Source organism: Scleropages formosus, chromosome 24 (genome assembly GCF_900964775.1).
Source record: "Scleropages formosus chromosome 24, fSclFor1.1, whole genome shotgun sequence".
Classification (NCBI taxonomy): Eukaryota; Metazoa; Chordata; class Actinopteri; order Osteoglossiformes; family Osteoglossidae; genus Scleropages; species Scleropages formosus.
The window spans coordinates 5,454,065-5,470,312 of record NC_041829.1 but is presented as its reverse complement, the minus strand read 5'-3'; the positions used below and the strand labels follow the sequence as shown (position 1 = coordinate 5,470,312).

The following is a 16,248-nucleotide window of genomic DNA, read 5'->3' as shown; positions in this document are numbered from 1 at the left end:
GCGGGGGAGCCCGAGGGCAAGGGGGAGGCACAGGATGGTGCGGGGGCCACGCCCAGCGGAACGGAGAAGGAGGAGGAGGAGGGCGCAGGGGCCCGGGGGGGCGCGGGGCAGAAAGCCAGCCTGCACCACACCGCCTCTCCCATGAGAGTGCCGCGGAGCAAGGGGGCCGGCGCTTGCTCCCACTCCTCCACTTCCGACTACGAGCTCTCGCTCGACCTCAAAAACAAGCAGGTAGGGGGCACTCGGCGCGGGGTGCTCAAGGTCCACTCTCCCCCCCCATGATGGGACAGGGGCATGTGCAGTCAGGATGGTGGAAACATGCCAGCCCTGACAGAGTCACACAGAGGACAGGGGCTTTGAGCAGACATAGCTGGGACCCTGATCATGCTGACTGTGAGCTAGTTCTCTATGTGCTGTTCCCTGAGGCCCCCGACAGCCATCACTGCAAATCTGTGTTTTTTAAACGGACAGGGGTCCCCTGGAAGTCTGCAGTGTCTCTTTCGAAATGTAGTCTGTTTCGCGCGCCCCCCCCCCCCCATTCGTGGCAGTTACCAGCTCTGTTTTATCGTGCTATTTGCTACTTTTAGATTGCTCTCACGCTATAGGGATTCGAGCTGATGTGTAACTTTGATTTGAAAAAAGGTAGAAAAATCAAGTTGCTTGTCCTCTGCTTTTTTTTTTTTTTGTTTTGCACACAACTTGCACACAATTCTGAGAGGCTTGGGAATAACCTCAAATATGCTGTCTTGCTCAGCTGGCTCAAATGAGGCTGAAAGATGATGCATTGCCATGGTAACAGCAACTGCTAATATTGTTATTGTATGATTTCAGCTCACTTTTCACTTTTCAGTCTCAGACTGGAATCTTTCCTCTCTTCAGCCTTCATCCTTGCTTTTGGCTGGAGATACCGGTTCCTTCATTCTTTTATTTTAGTTTCTTCGTGTCAGAAGACTGCTGTAGAAATAAAGGCTTTGGAAAGATTCTCAGGACACCCCTCAAAAATCAATGCAATAAGACCTTTGCTTGACAGACTGAATGACTTTGACGATATTGACATCTTGGCTTCTTTGGAACAACCTGTGTACATGGTGAAAGTGTGTGATTGCAGAAGTTGCTTTTGGTGACAATTTTGACATTGTGTTGGTCTTGGGATAGTTGTTAGTGAGTTTCAAGTGGACTATTTTTTGACCTGAGTTCTTTGAGCGGTCCTATGTATGATGATTCCTTGGATTCCACAAAAGCATGGGAGATGTGTGGTCAGATAACCTTCGTGCCCATCAGATGTCTAAAATGCTAGACAGTAAATGTAGTGTCATGGTCCTCACTGGCCTTCGCATGAAGAAACTCCATCCTGTTTATGTGTGTTTACATGGTTCTGAGGGAGATGTTGACTTCTCATTTGCACACCATGAAGTCTTATTCCACACATACTAGGGAGTTACGGAAATGGCTGAAATCCCCACCTCTTCTCTGCTGGTTCTCATGGTTCACTATGATAGGGTCAGCCAAGTCCACAACTGGCAATCACCTTGTTCTTGCTCCTCATCCTAGAAGCTTGCACTGGAATAGATAGCTCTCTTACCAATCACCTGCAGTCTCGCCACCTTGTACTGATTAAATAGGTTCAGTCCCAGCCGTTGAGACTTGAATCACTGAGCCAGACATATGTAGGATCTCTCGGTCTTGCTAGTGCAGGTAAAGCAAGAAAACAGCTCGGTAGAAGCCAGATGACTTTGAAGCTGAAGCAAGTGACATGGACATTGAATTTCAGAGGAGGTGATTAGGACAGCCAATGACTTTTAAGTTAATATGACAGGTGCCTTTAATGTGAGGTGAGTCCTTTACCCTGGCAATTACCCAGAGAGAAGGAATAATTGGTTTTTCTATCACAGACCAGGCTGTTCAGCTGTGTGTAAGTGTGCATCTGCAAACTTTGATCCACTAGCACTTGCTTTAAGAATTCAACGTCCAATGGCAAGTCTTTAACCCTAACTATTTATGGCTCAGAGTTCATTGCCATTGCATAAAGCATTAAGTTTTTTGCAGATCCTGGGTCAGCGCGGCACATTCAATCCACCCTATGGAGCTTTTGTCTAATAAAGCATATAGCACATGTGCTTCCATTCCACAGATTCAGGTATACACTTGGCTGCTTCATTGACATGTTCCCAGACTATTGCCAAAATGATCATGTCAGAGTCGAAAACCCAGTTTATTGTGAGTTATTAATGTAGTTTTACTGCAGTGGTTTCAGCATCAAAATACATTATGTATCCAATATTCTTCATTAAAGACTGGTAACTAATGTTTCATTAGGCTTTATAATAAATTCACTCATGCTGTAATCGAATGGCGTAGTTTGATATTTATGCCCGTTCGGGGGCTTTCAGAATAAAATACAATCACTTGTTCGGTCTTCCGCTGAACTTTATTGGATTCTAAAAAAAAATTCCATTGGAGAGTCTAATGGATGTGTGTGGAGGTGCATCATAGAGAAAATGTGGCACTGTGTGGCATGAGCAGAGATGCAAGTTATGTGTCATGTTCAAGCTCTCCAGAGGACACCTTATTCTGCATCTCTGTTTCAGAGACATACTTGCAAACTGTGCCACCATCTTCATGTAAAACAGTGAAATCAAGCAGAATTTATTGGTTTTTTTTCTTCAAATCGGTCTCCATTGTCATGTGTTGTATTAATACGCTTTGTGTTTCTGACAAAAAATCAAGGGGGGGGGTTCAATTACGGTGCTAATGAGTCCACTTTGCAATTATTGTCATGGTTATCCACACTGAGATGCCATTTTGCTTTTGTTAACTTTTGGCAAGAACTTTCCGGTAAAAAAAAAAAACATGGAAGTTATGTTAAATGAATTCACCAACCCAGTTCTGAACTGCTGGAGCTCGAAAACGAAGATTAAGAAACACAATAGTAGTGCCCTTTAGTCCTTTATTTTTCTGTTGGTTCAGTATCATAAGATTCCGATGGGTTACTTCAGTTTCGTAAAGTGCTAGATTTTACGAAAACCTACAATAGGTAAAGAATTATTATTTCCCTTCTGTTTTATTTCCCTTTGCTGAATTTTGCTCCCCCTTATTTCCGTGTAGTCTCTCCCATGAAGCAAATCACCATAGCCATCCCATGCTATCTGCTCTTATCGACCCTTACTCGGTGTCATGGCCATTGTCACCAGGCAGTTTGCTAATTATGCCCATACGTCTTCATTGAGTGGATTTATGGTGAACGTACAGATCCAGAATGGTCACCGCAGAACAGAAAAGCACATCACACACTAATACAGATGCAGATGACCTTAGATACCCTCTCACTGACAAACCACTTCTGCGTTGCGTTCATTTTCATCGTGATTAAGCTGAATTTATCATTACATGGTGAGGGCATGAAGCAGAAACTAAAATCCCTTAGGCTGCATTGTGTACAAGCCTGCCATGAGATTATTGCATTATCAATCATACTTATGCACGTGTTTCTGTGCATTTTGCTGTCCTCCAGTTGCTTTAGCTGCTTTCAAGGGATTCCAGAACACGTTCTATGGTTGGTGGTGGGAGCCTCAGAGAAGCTGTCTTAGCCTCTCTCAAACACACAGTCATGTGTTACACAGCATGTGACTCCTTTGAGCGTGATGAACATCACAATCTCATGTGGTCGTCTGGATCTGCCCTGTCCCCGTGATGGTGGATGTTAGCGTCTGCGCTTTTCAGACGAGATTCTTCCTCTTTTTATCGCTGGCATCTCTAATCAGCTCCTCTCTACCTCATTAAATGGGCTTTGATAAGGTGATGAGACTCATGAATACGCATATGCAGCAAGATGTAATTTAATGCAAAACACAGTTTATTTTTAAAACATTTGTTTTAGTTGTACATGCATATTTAGACCTACCATTTGTGTAAATAGCCCTAAAACACTTGATGGGTATTGTGTTCTAAAATGTTCTGCAATGTATTTTATTTGGAATATGATATATTTACATTCCTTTACAAATGTTATGCGTGTTCTTATTTTCGGGTCATTTTCAAATATTTGCATATTTCTAAAAATTGTATCTCGCTTCTCTTCAGTATTGCTAGATCAGAACTGGTATCTGCCAAGTTTATTTGTTTTCAGACACATTTGGTTTTTACACTGTTAATTACATCTATTGTGCTTATTTTACCCAGATACCGTGAGCGTTCTTTTATGTTTTGCTGCGGTGAGGGTGTAATATAATTTCCGCTGCATTTGCACTTGATCAGCTGCGCTTCATTCTCACACCAGTCATAAAAAAAAATTATCAGTTAATTGAGTCTCCTTAATATGTACAGAATTTATCCTCCAGATGACTGAACATGAAACAGTTTTTCCATCTGCGCTGTCACTCGTGAGCGGGTGTCCTGTGATTTCAGTGTTTAGAATTTGTTTCTGTTGGATGTGTCAGTCAAGGTCATTATTATAAATCAGTTCGAAGAAGAATATGAAAATACACACACACACACACACATTTTCTGAACCGCTCATCCCATACAGGGTCACGGGGAACAGGAGCCTACCCGGTAACACAGGGCGTAAGGCCGGAGGGGGAGGGGACACACCCAGGACGGGATGCCAGTCCGTCGCAAGGCACCCCAAGCGGGACTCGAACCCCAGACCCACCGGAGAGCAGGACTGTGGTCCAACCCACTGCACCACCGCACCCCCAATATGAAAATATATCTTAAAAATTAATATTTTTTTTAAATGGCATGCTTTATAATGAGCTGCATACAGTTTTATTTTGCCTTCCATTTGTGTGTTCACTAAAACTGTATGGGGCTTTATATTTCATCTGATCACATTACATACTGTGCATTTCATACACTTCATGTTAAGAAAAGCTCAGATACAGTCAAGGATAATAATCAGATACATTTAGGGTTAGTGTTAGGGTTTGACTTTACCAAACAATTAGAAGCGTATTCAATAAAACCATTTTGCCCAAAAAGTACAGGTTTATTCAGAATTTTGGGTCTGCTTATTAAGGAATATACACAGTTCAATGATTTACCTCTTAGAACATAACCAATGGGCTTTAAGTGCAGAGCATTATAGGTAGGATTTCTTAGACTTTTAATTTAGGATGTTTCATAGTATCCTGCCCCTGGTCACTCAGATATACTATAATTCATTATGGGTGAACTGGTCATTAATTTGCAAGAAGAGCAGCATCTGGTATCATGGATGTCAGTGTTATGTACAAATATTATTAATATAGTGTCCCAGGCTGTTTCTGTGTTGTTTATCTCATTCGAAGAATACCTTGGCAACCACATCAGAATGCTCACTTAGTTACCATTTAATGCCAAAGGCTTCTCTGCCAACCTCTGTTTTGACATTTACAGAAATTCTAGCAATGTATTACAGATGAGTATGAAGAAGGGAAAAGGGCATTTGCGGTCTCTTGCGATCACCGGGAAGAATTCAGGGTTGATAAGCTAATAAAAAGAAATGTTTGCAATAAACAGGGGTTGACCTTTAGTTCCATTGTGTTTCATCGACTCCGCGTCGTTTCTGCTGAAAAGACGTCCCTGACTTTGCTGTTTCTCGCTTTGATCTCTGAATCCTACAGGGATGTAAGATGACTGTGCTTCCAGGTCAGTGTTGACCAGTCTGTACCGCCTGGACCGCAGTCTGTTTGCGCTGCCTGGGTACCGTCTATCTCAGTTTTCCATTATTTACGCTACAGAATTGCAGGGACGTGTTGGCTGCCGGCTTGACCATCTGCTGAGACAGGGCACTGTTCCCATTTGTGAGATGCTCAGAGCATCCCTGGGTCATTACAATGTGGTGTCCACGGCGTCTGCCAAGTGATCTCCCTGCCGATGTCCAACGAGGTGATCAGAAGGAGAATCGACAGTCGGTTAATAGGAGAAGTCGCATCTTCGGATGGAGCAGCGTGACTCTCACACTCTGTTTCTCTCTCTCTCTCTCTCTTTGCCATCTTCCATACCTGGCCTGGCTTTCTATCCAAACTAATCCAAAGTAGCACTAACCCTAACCCATACCTGTAATCCCAGCCTTAGTCCTAAGCTCTACCTGTACTCTTACCGCAACCCTATCTGTACATCTAACCGATATCCTAAAACAAACATATAGAGATATGTATGTGTGTATGTGTGTATGTGTGTGTGTGTGTGTGTGTGTGTGTGTGTCTGTGTGCATTTGTGTATGCTGACAGTGTCATAACTGGACCTAAATTGGTCCGTTCACTGTCTCTGGAAAATCCATAGCGAAGAAGGTAAGACAGCAAAACATCTGCTCTTCATTTAGCATCCAGTTGAAAATCCCTCAGTATTTTACATTATATTCTAAATACAGTTAAAGCTGCATATCATCCCATTTACTTGCAGATAATCTTTGTAATGAACCTCGTATTTGAAGCACGGGGGCTGGCAAACGTCGGAAAATATGCTTGCAAAATCGAGACGAAAGTAATAAATTCACAAGGCGGATATGATGTAGGTTAGAAAGTTCAGATTTCGGTGTTCGCTTTTCTCAAATGAAATTTCCTATTCGTTCAGCTTTAATTTTCTCGGAGTGACTAACTTCTTTGGCGGAAGCCTGTGAAATCGAATCTGAATCCAGCTGACGAGCAACTTTCAGTATCATTTAAAACAACGCTTAAAATGGCCTCTGCTCATGGCAAAATTTTTAAACTGGAATGGCAGGGATTGTATCACATTTGGCCATTCTCATGAGTATTTAACCCGGTAATGTTTTTGCTTACTCTTTGCTTATGCTAATTCCTTGTTCTGTTTCGGCGGAACCGGTACCTGGATGTGGGCTTATCGTTTAGGGTTGATAAAATTACACTGCCCTCCTTCCACGCCCTCCTCATATACCCTCGAGAAGCATCTCAAGTTACAACGCTGAAAAGCCTTATTTCTACCCTCTAATTTTTTTAACTCTCCAAAACCTCTTTAGATTTCACTCTAAGTGCAATCTAAATATTTGATCTTTCAAAACATTCGAACAGTTCAATGCCGCTAATGTGTTTACAGAGTGCTGCTGCTTTACCATGCCCCCTTGATTAACTCATAAATCATAATCCAACAAATTCCCTTACATGGGGAGTTCAAGAAATGTCAGTGAGCTTTCAGTCAGCGCCTTTCCCCGCTGCAGCAACAGTGTAATAACCCCAACAATCCAGAAAGTGGTCCTGAGGATGTGCCAGATCTTCTTTACATTTCTCTGTAATGTTCATAACTCTACATTCACCCCGTACAGTGAATTAACTTGCAAAAGAAGTACGTTAGGTCAGCATGGTGGTGCAGCTGCAAGTCCTGGTGTTTTCACAGCTCCTGTGCTGTATGTTCGGATCTGGGTTTGAATCCATCTCATTCTACGTGGAGTTTGCATTTTCTCCAAAGACGTGTCTTAGGTGATTTGGAGATTCTTTTCTCATAGTGAGTGTATGTGCGAGTGAACAAGTGTGTGTGATTTCCCAAGCAATGCACCGGCATCCCATCCAGAGTCTACCTTATGTGACAACCTATGCTTCTGGGGTTCTAAGTCACAACAACCTTGTGCAGGGTAACAACACACACACACACTGTCTGAAACTGCTTGTCCCAAGCGGGGTCGCGGTGAACTGGAGCCTAACCCGTCAACACAGGGCGTAAGGCTGGAGGGGGAGGGGACACACCCAGGATGGGATGCCAGTCTGCTGCAAGGCACCCCAAGCAGGACTCGAACCCCAGACCCACCAGAGAGCGGGCACAGGCTAAACCCACCTCTCCATCACGCCCCCATCAGAGTAACAACAAATTAATTAATTAACTGAAGCTGGCCAATTTTTGTCTTAAATTTCTGGAGTTATAGTCACATATTAATCAGTTAAATTTTATTTATTTTAACAAGTTTTCATAAACAAATTGTCATAGTGCGGTGTACAGGTAAGTGCGCAAGTAAGAGCAATGTCAAGTGAAGCACACAGTATGTCAGTGGCTATGTTCGGCAATAGACAGATTAAGGGCACATATTACTTATTAATAATTCATTTATTACCTATTTAATGCTAGACTTCCTTCACACTTATTGAAGAAGCCAAATGGACAGTTACCCTGAGCTGACATAGAGTGCAAAACAACAGCAGATGTCATTCCTGTCCTCCAAGAGGAGTTTTTAGTTATATTATTGTAAAAATGCATCAGAAAGAGAACAGAATACACACTGGAATGGACATTAGGCAACAGCCAAAATTCGAACTCTTTAAAATGATAACAACTGGAATACAGGCTCCTTTCTGGACTGCTGTGTGAGGAAACATATAAACATTTCATGACTCCAGCAGTGACTGACATGTAGCCTCCGTACAATGCGGCCCGATGAAGGGAATTCACATTTAATGGAAATTCTCCTTTGCAAAATACATGAGACTTCATAGATCAGCAGGCTAGATCGCCAAAGAGAAAAGGCAGAATAGCTGCTATATACTGTGCAAGGCCACTTCTAGATGGTTTTTAAGATGTTTTTGTTTATAGCTAAACATCTTCAGGTGTTTGTTGTGCACAACTGATGTTTTTGCCAGTGAAGAGGTCAAAGTATTGGAATGTGAAAATATAGAATGCATATAACCAAAGCCCGTTTTGCAGCTGTTACTAGGACCAATGAGCGAGGGTTAGGGTTAGGGTTACTTCACTCCTCAACAAACAGGCAAAGGAACGGATATAGCCATCTTATTTCTCCAAAGCTGATTCTATAGCAAAAAAATATTCTATATATTATGAATTCATTCTCATTATTTGGTTATTGTACCTGATTAATCTTTTTCACCATAAACCATTTTGAGAAGCTGCCCTCTAAAGATAGATAGATAGATAGATAGATAGATATACTTTATTCATCCCACAAGGGAAATTATGTTACAGCAGCAGAACACAACTCAGATAAATACTTGCAATATAAAAAAAAAAAAAAAAAAAAGCAGAAGCTCGTTAGATCTATCTAAAGCTTCTAGAACAAGGAATATGTTTAAAGCTATTACATTTATTCATTTAGCTGATACTTTTCTCCAAAGCAACTTATGATGTTGAGGTTACAATTATTTACCCATTTAGACAGCTGGGTAATTTTACAGGAGCAATTTAGGGTAAGTACCTTGCTCAAGTATACTACAGCTGGAGATCAAACCTGCAACCTTTGGCTCTAAAGGCAATAGCACTAACCCCTACTCTACCAGCTATTCCTTAATATCATTAATATAATTAATACACAAAAGGGTCCAAGCTATTCAATCCTATAATAAAAGCATATTCCTAACATACTATTAATAACATGTTCTTCACAATCTGCTTTGTATATTATGGATGTTATGGATATTGAACAACATCCAAATTGAAAGCGGCATGTTCTGCTGAGAAGCCGCACGGGATGAAACAATGAAACAACGCAAATGGTTTGGTAATTCGGCGAGGTTTGGTAACACTGCTAAGTTATGGCACCTCAGGCATCCTTGGTGATAAAACATGAGTGTGACACAATCCTTCTTGGACCTGGGCTGTTGAGGTGCATGTTGAGTACCAGCGGTATGTGCTGTACAGCTGGGCTTTCAGCTGTTTGGTTCAGGAAAATGAGTCTCATGACATGTTGCCAAAATATTTCCATCTGGGATGGCTGCTAATTTAAAATCACTTTTTGCCAATTATTCTCTTCACTTTTTTTCACTCTGGCAAAGCAGCAAATTAATCTGGCACGACGAACCAAGGGAGTTAAACTTTCAGTTCAGAAGAACGTCGGCTCTCGGTTTAAAGTAGACAAAGTGAAGGAGATGGCTCCACTTACAGCCTCCGGTTCCTACAGAAATCCCAAAGGTAGTGTTTGCCCTCTTTACAAGTGAGATTTATGACATTATTCAGTTTCTTACCCAGTGCCCTTATCCCCCATCCAAAAGCCTGTGACTGTATTTTTACTGAAGTGTTTGAGCTTGTGTGTCTGAAACGTGTCTGAAAATCGTATCTTTTGGGACTCAGATTCATACTTTAGACAGCTATTCCTTCAATTCCTGCAAATCTAATAGTGTACTTCTTTTTTTTTATTTTTATAACATTTCTTTACTTTAAAATACCATTATTTTAACTTAGGTTTCACACCACAACATGTTCACATTGGTTTATATTCCTTCTCCATTGGTATTTCAGCAAAAATGATCTTGCTAAGTCTTCTTCAATGAGCTATGAAGTATGGACTTACTATTATCTGGTGAACAGAATAAATTGTCTATGTCAAACCAAAATCTAAATGTGTGTGTAAGCCAAATAGGTAAAATAATGATAATGCATCATAGAACAACTCTTTTTTTTGTCTGCAACTGTATATTTTATGTGGTACATCTGACAAGGTCTGATGTTACATTTTTGATTATTTGTTTCACTGATTTTTTTTTTTCACTGCATGTTATAATGCTAGGTATATTGCTTAAAATGTTTAGAATTATTTGCGCATTTATAAAGCTGAGTAATTTTTACTTGAGCAATTCAGGGTAAGTCCCCCTAGGAACCTAAAGCAGGGGCTATAGTTTGAGTGCAAGTCAGTCGGTCTAACCATTACTCTACCAGCTGCTCCTTTCATTGGATTCATCTGTGCGAAGGGAACAAATTTATTCCTTTGGTTCGTATCCCATATTGAAAAAGTTTAGAAATTGACTGTGGCGGAATGGAAAGAGCAAAGGGCACGGAGTGGATCTGAAACACATGACAAACTAAACATAATGCGCAGGAGGAACTGGTCCAGGTCCACGTTCCCCTGCAGAACGGAGGCTGGCCCTGCAATGTGCCATTTCATTCCGGGTGCCTGTCGGCCTCACTTCTGGATGCTAATTTCTTCCTTTCTTGCTACCTCACTCACCATCCCATTTTCCCACAGTCCCGATATTTATCTTCCATGCCTCGCAGATCTTGGGGAAAAGCAAAGATTGAAATTGTAAAGCCCCAGTAATGAACTAGGCACGCAGGCCTCTATTACTCTGCGGCAGCAGTAAACTGAGAGGTTTATTGATCTTCGAAACGCTCGACACAGACTTCTGTTTGCATTCAGACTCACTCTTGTGCTCCTACTGCCCCTTTTCACAGTGTCAACAGACTGAGTCCAAACTGGACAGACCTTATGGTTATAATCCTTTTACCTTTAGAAGTTAAATTTTCAGAAAGTATGACTTTCACTTATAATAATGAAATTGTGAAATTTACAATGTATCTCAGTTTGCATACAGCAGCTGGTACTGTTTTGGAATTGAAGCCACAACCATATGCTTCCAACCCTCAGAATGTTTTTCTTGTCGAAGTATGTTTCTTGTGTTATGCTGGATATTGTGTTAAGTAGAACGTCTCTTGGCCCTCTCTGTATTTTTTCCTAGTGTACGAAATGACTTCTTCCTTATGTTCCCTCTTTTTACACGAAGCTGATTAAATTCATTTCTTCTCGTATTGTTTTCTCGTTGCCAGATCGAAATGTTAGAGCATAAATATGGGGGCCACCTGATCTCGCGCCGCGCCGCCTGCAAAATCCAGACTGCCTTCCGCCAGTACCAGCTCAGCAAGAACTTTGAGAAGATCCGTAACTCCCTGCTGGAGAGCCGCCTGCCACGGCGGATATCCATGCGTAAGGTGCGCTTGCAGAACACCGAGGGCTTCTCCGCTGAGAAGGCCCTGGTGGAGGGCTACAACTTTGTGGGCATCCCCCTGGTGAGATCTCCCTCCTTGCCAGTCACTGTGGGTGGCACACTGACTGACCTGGAGGACTCCTTCACCGAACAGGTGCAGTCCTTGGCCAAGTCCATCGATGAGGCCCTCAGCAACTGGAGCCTGAAGACCATGTGCTCCCTGCAAGATGGAGGCACCTATCAGTTCACCGAGACCTTCAGCACGGGGGCAGCTGGGGTCCCAGGGACAGGTGGCAGGGAGCTGGGGGTGGACCCTGCCACCCTGCAAGAGAGCACCCAGGGGGATGGACTTGAGAACCTGCCTCGTAGCGCCAGCAAGCTGATGATGGCCTTCCGTGATGTGACAGTGCAGATCGACAACCAGAACTTCCACATGTCCTCCTCTGTCATGGAGTCAACCTCCGTGGCTCTTGCCAACTGTCTACAGCAGGCTGGCGCCGAGACCCCCCAGGAGCCCCCGGAAGGGGTCCAGGAGACCCCCCAGGAAAGGGATCTGCCGGACCCTGAGGTGAATGATAATGAGTTTCCTGACCCTCCTCCGAGTGAGGAGATGAGTGAGGAACAGCAGCTGGCTTTGGAAAAGCTGGAGGCCATGCAAGCGGAAACAGAGGTAAAAGATGCAAAGGAGACTGAGAAGGAGCAGGAGTCAGGGCCAGAGGTGCTGGAGGCCAAGCGCACCGAGTCAGAAACGGCCGACAACAGCTCAGAGCAGATGAGCAGCAGCAGCACCTCCACTTCAGCGAAGTCGGCTTCCGAGGTGTCCTCCAAGGAGGCCCTGCAGGCCATGATTCTCAGCCTGCCCCGGTACCACTGCGAGAACCCTGCCAGCTGCAAGTCGCCCACCCTCTCCACTGACGTTATGCGCAAGCGCCTATACAGGATTGGCCTCAACCTTTTCAATGTGTGAGTAGCTTTAAACTTTTATTCTTTGCCAGCTGAGCAGTCATGTGCTGATTTCACAGCCCTATAAAGCTGGGTCTGTTGAACACCATCACACCAAGCTGCACTACAGTATTTATTCATTTGGCAAACACATTTCTCCAAGGTGACATATGACTCAGGAGGTGCAAAAGCTCATTTATCAGAAAACCTTTGCAGACGTTTCTCGGGTAGCTATCCACAGAAGTGAAAGTCAGGAAGCAAATAAGGAGAAGATTGTGGCTGTGAAATGCAGCACATGATCATGGTTGTGACCCTTCTTGATTGTTGGTATGGATTCAGCAGTGCTGAGTGCATTGGGCAGCATCACAGCAGGACTGAAACTGAGTACTATCAAGCTTTTCTTATGTGGCCATCTGTTTCACAGGAACGGTCGTAGAAAAACCAAGCTATGGTCTGATCCCTTCATGCCACAAATGAGAACTGTCTGGTGGATTACAGGTCTCCACAGCTCTGGGAGAGGGGAAGACGCCCCATCCAAACTGCTACCTTCTGTTCGCGATTGTATGTGTGCTGAAGGGAAGGTACTGGAAGGCAGGATTGTGTATGAACTTTGATGGAGGAATAACCAAATCTAAATTATTTCTTGGTGCAGATAAGCAGGTCTGGAAAGTCTAGAAATGCAGCAGATCCTGGAGCAGGTGGAACCCCAACTTATCCTCTGAACTGAGGCACTATGAAACACAAAAGACCCTTGTTCAAGGGGAGGACTTTGTGTGGAGTGAAGTTTACATATAATAAACCTTGTGATCCACTATATTACACAGCTTGTACATTATTTGATTGACTCATTGAAAATGTAGCTTAATGGTAATACATGTGGTGTAAATATGAAGGAATGGAAAAACCTTTTGCCATTTGTAAAGCAAAATCTTTATTTTACTGAAGCATTTTAAAGCATTATAGGGGTTTGTACAACATATATAATATCACCATGAATACAATTTCTGTCAAGGATTTAATAAAAATAAATGATAATTTAAGAAACGCACACAAATGCATCACATTTACTTGTCAGTATATATGTAATTATAGTGATTAACATTCAAACGCAGCGTAAGAAATGCCCATGCATTACAATTTGTTTCCAGAATACCTCCGAGATCATGTCCATTTTTATTGGGATCCCTGCAAATGTGACATCAATAAACATAATTTAAACAGATTAGAATTAATATTCAACGGATATTACCCCATATATTGGGAAAGCTGCTCATTCAGTTAATATAATGCATATATATGCTCTGTTTTGTCCAAACCCAATTGTTTTTTCTGTGATTCTGTATCTGTATGTTTTTGTTAATAATGTCTTTATTTTCACTTGTTTGTAGAATGTTTCATAGTAGATGAGGCTCCTGTAGTGGGGTGTATTACTCCAGTCTTGTTGCTAGCACCCAACCCAAAACCCACTTCCATTCTCATTCTGCTCAATCATGCCCATCCGCTAATGGATCTGGTTTTTTGTAAAGGCAACACTAAGTTTGTAGACAAGTGCGTTGAAGATACAACGGCTTCTCGGGAAGTGTTGTCCGTAAAGGAGGAGACAGGGCAGTTAATGGGTGTGGATGACCTTCCCCATCCAGGCGTTAAAGGAGCGGCACACAGCACACTTAACCCCAGCAGCATACACACACACACACACACACACACCCATACACATGCATATATAAATATATAAGTGAACCAGGGACATTAGATTCATAAATCCTATGAATCAGAGTTAGGAATTAATGGCATATTTAAAATGATCGGGCCTTAATCAGGTTAGACGGATGTCTTTGAAATCCGTCTGCAGGTCTTAGCATTAAGGTGTCATGTTAATTTAATGTCATTGATTCTTAAGAGCACGCTTAAATGTAAGGGATTAATCTGGTTCTCCTATCTCCGTTATTTTTTGCACAGATGAGCATGTCTGCTGTGTCATCTACCGTTTCAGGTCTTTACAGAAGCATGCTACAGTATTTTCTTTTATTTTGGATTATCAGTGGAAGGATCTATTTCCAGATTTTGAGCCAAACCCTTTTTCCATTTTTTTTTTTTCGTGAGTTCTTCAGCGGGCACACAGCAGCATCTTGTCTGTTGTTACAAATGATGGGGGCATTGAAAGCCCACCAAAGGGGCCTCCAGGTTACTTCCATTAGCCCTTCAAGTGGAGCAGAACAGCCGCAATATGCAGAGCAGTATCCAAAGGCTGAAGAAAGGAGCCAGATCGGGAGGCTTTCCATGACCCCAGTTAGAGACAAGTTTGGGGAAACCATTTTTTGTATTGATTTGCTTATTTTTCCGGGTTGTTTTAATTTATTATTATTTGCATTTTTTGACAGCTTGTTTTCTTTTCCTCGTTTAGCAATTTTCAATGGATGTGTGTAAGAGCAGAATCTGGGAGGATTCTGTGTAAAGGAAACGGATATGCCAGACAGCACAAAAATGTTACTCTCATGAATGTAAAACTGGCAGGACGCTTGCGGTGTGGGAGGCACCGCAACTCAGTTTTCCTCTGTACCAGGAATAGCATTTGGCAGCCATGCTACGGTAAAAATAGCAATCAGTGAATTACGAGGGATTGTTGGGTGGAGATGTAATTCATTCATGTCACACAGAAGCTCCTTTTTTCTCCACACTGTCATTGTTCTCAGCTTCTGAGAAGTTTCCACGAACAACCTTCCCCGTCCCCTAAAACTCTTTGCTGTGCTTAGTTGCCTGTCCAGTTTTTTACATTTTTTTTCAAACGGGAGAGATTGACAGGTAAAAGCATTACCTCAGTGCCCTACGAGCAAGGAGACCTTATTAGTTCCGCCATTTCGTTTCCCTAAGCTAATACCTATGACTCCATTCTGCATTCAGAGCAGATTTCGGGAGGCAGGTGGCGTGGCGAGGCATGCGGGCCCCTCCTCACATTGCAGCAGCAGATTTATATTCAAGCTGGGTTGAACTGTGTTTCCTTTCCCGAAGCAGGTAATTAAGAAAGATAAGTTGAGCTTGACTCATTTCACCCGCTAATGCACAGGGGGTCTTTTTTGGTTGTGTGTAGCCGCTGGGGAGAGTGGAGAGGCGGGGCTAGAGGAGCATCCCAAGAGGAGATGAACCCTGGGAGGGCTTTCCAGAAAGGGAATGTCTGGGATTGGAGAACTCTTCACCCAATGGTGGATCATGCTGTATAGCATGAAGAGAGGAAGGGAGGGCAGGCCGATGTTGGACTTTGAGCATTTGGTCTGATGCAGAAGCACTACAATGAGAGTTGGAGACTCATTGAATGCTTACTGGCTTCTAACCATTCTGTTATATTTGAGTCAGCCTTCTATTTTTTGTAGTCCCATCCAAAACCGGGCGGCCCACTATAATTGTTTATAAAGCAATTGTAAAACATTGAAGATCACCTACTACTGTGTAATGCCTTTTAACCAACTCCATTCCAAGTCATTACCACAAGTTCTCAATTTCTTTTGGAATTTATGGTCCATTATAGCCCATTTATTGCCCTAACAGTATTATGGTGCTTTTGCAGTCATAGACCAAAGGCCACACCAGAGTTTTCTATCTCCATGCTTTTGACTCTACACTTAGGCCACCTCTCCACTTGTATCCTTTAGCTTCTTGGATTCAGAGCATGATTACA

General features: G+C 42.7%; 1 protein-coding gene across 3 annotated transcripts in view; it reads left to right on the top strand.

Moving 5' to 3' along the window:
- The window catches only part of LOC108936599 (IQ motif and SEC7 domain-containing protein 3-like), a 101,875-nt gene that overhangs the window by 52,377 nt on the left and 33,250 nt on the right, over positions 1-16,248 (top strand). Inside the window, exons 1-2 of one of the 3 annotated variants that reach the window (XM_018756079.2) lie at positions 2-231; positions 11,476-12,596. In XM_018756079.2, coding sequence (XP_018611595.1) covers positions 142-231; positions 11,476-12,596 — 1,211 coding nt within the window. In that variant the 5' untranslated portion in view covers positions 2-141. Of the gene's footprint in view, position 1; positions 232-11,475; positions 12,597-16,248 lie in introns of those variants that run through there. The other 2 variants (XM_029248844.1, XM_029248846.1) reach the window with 2 other exon arrangements.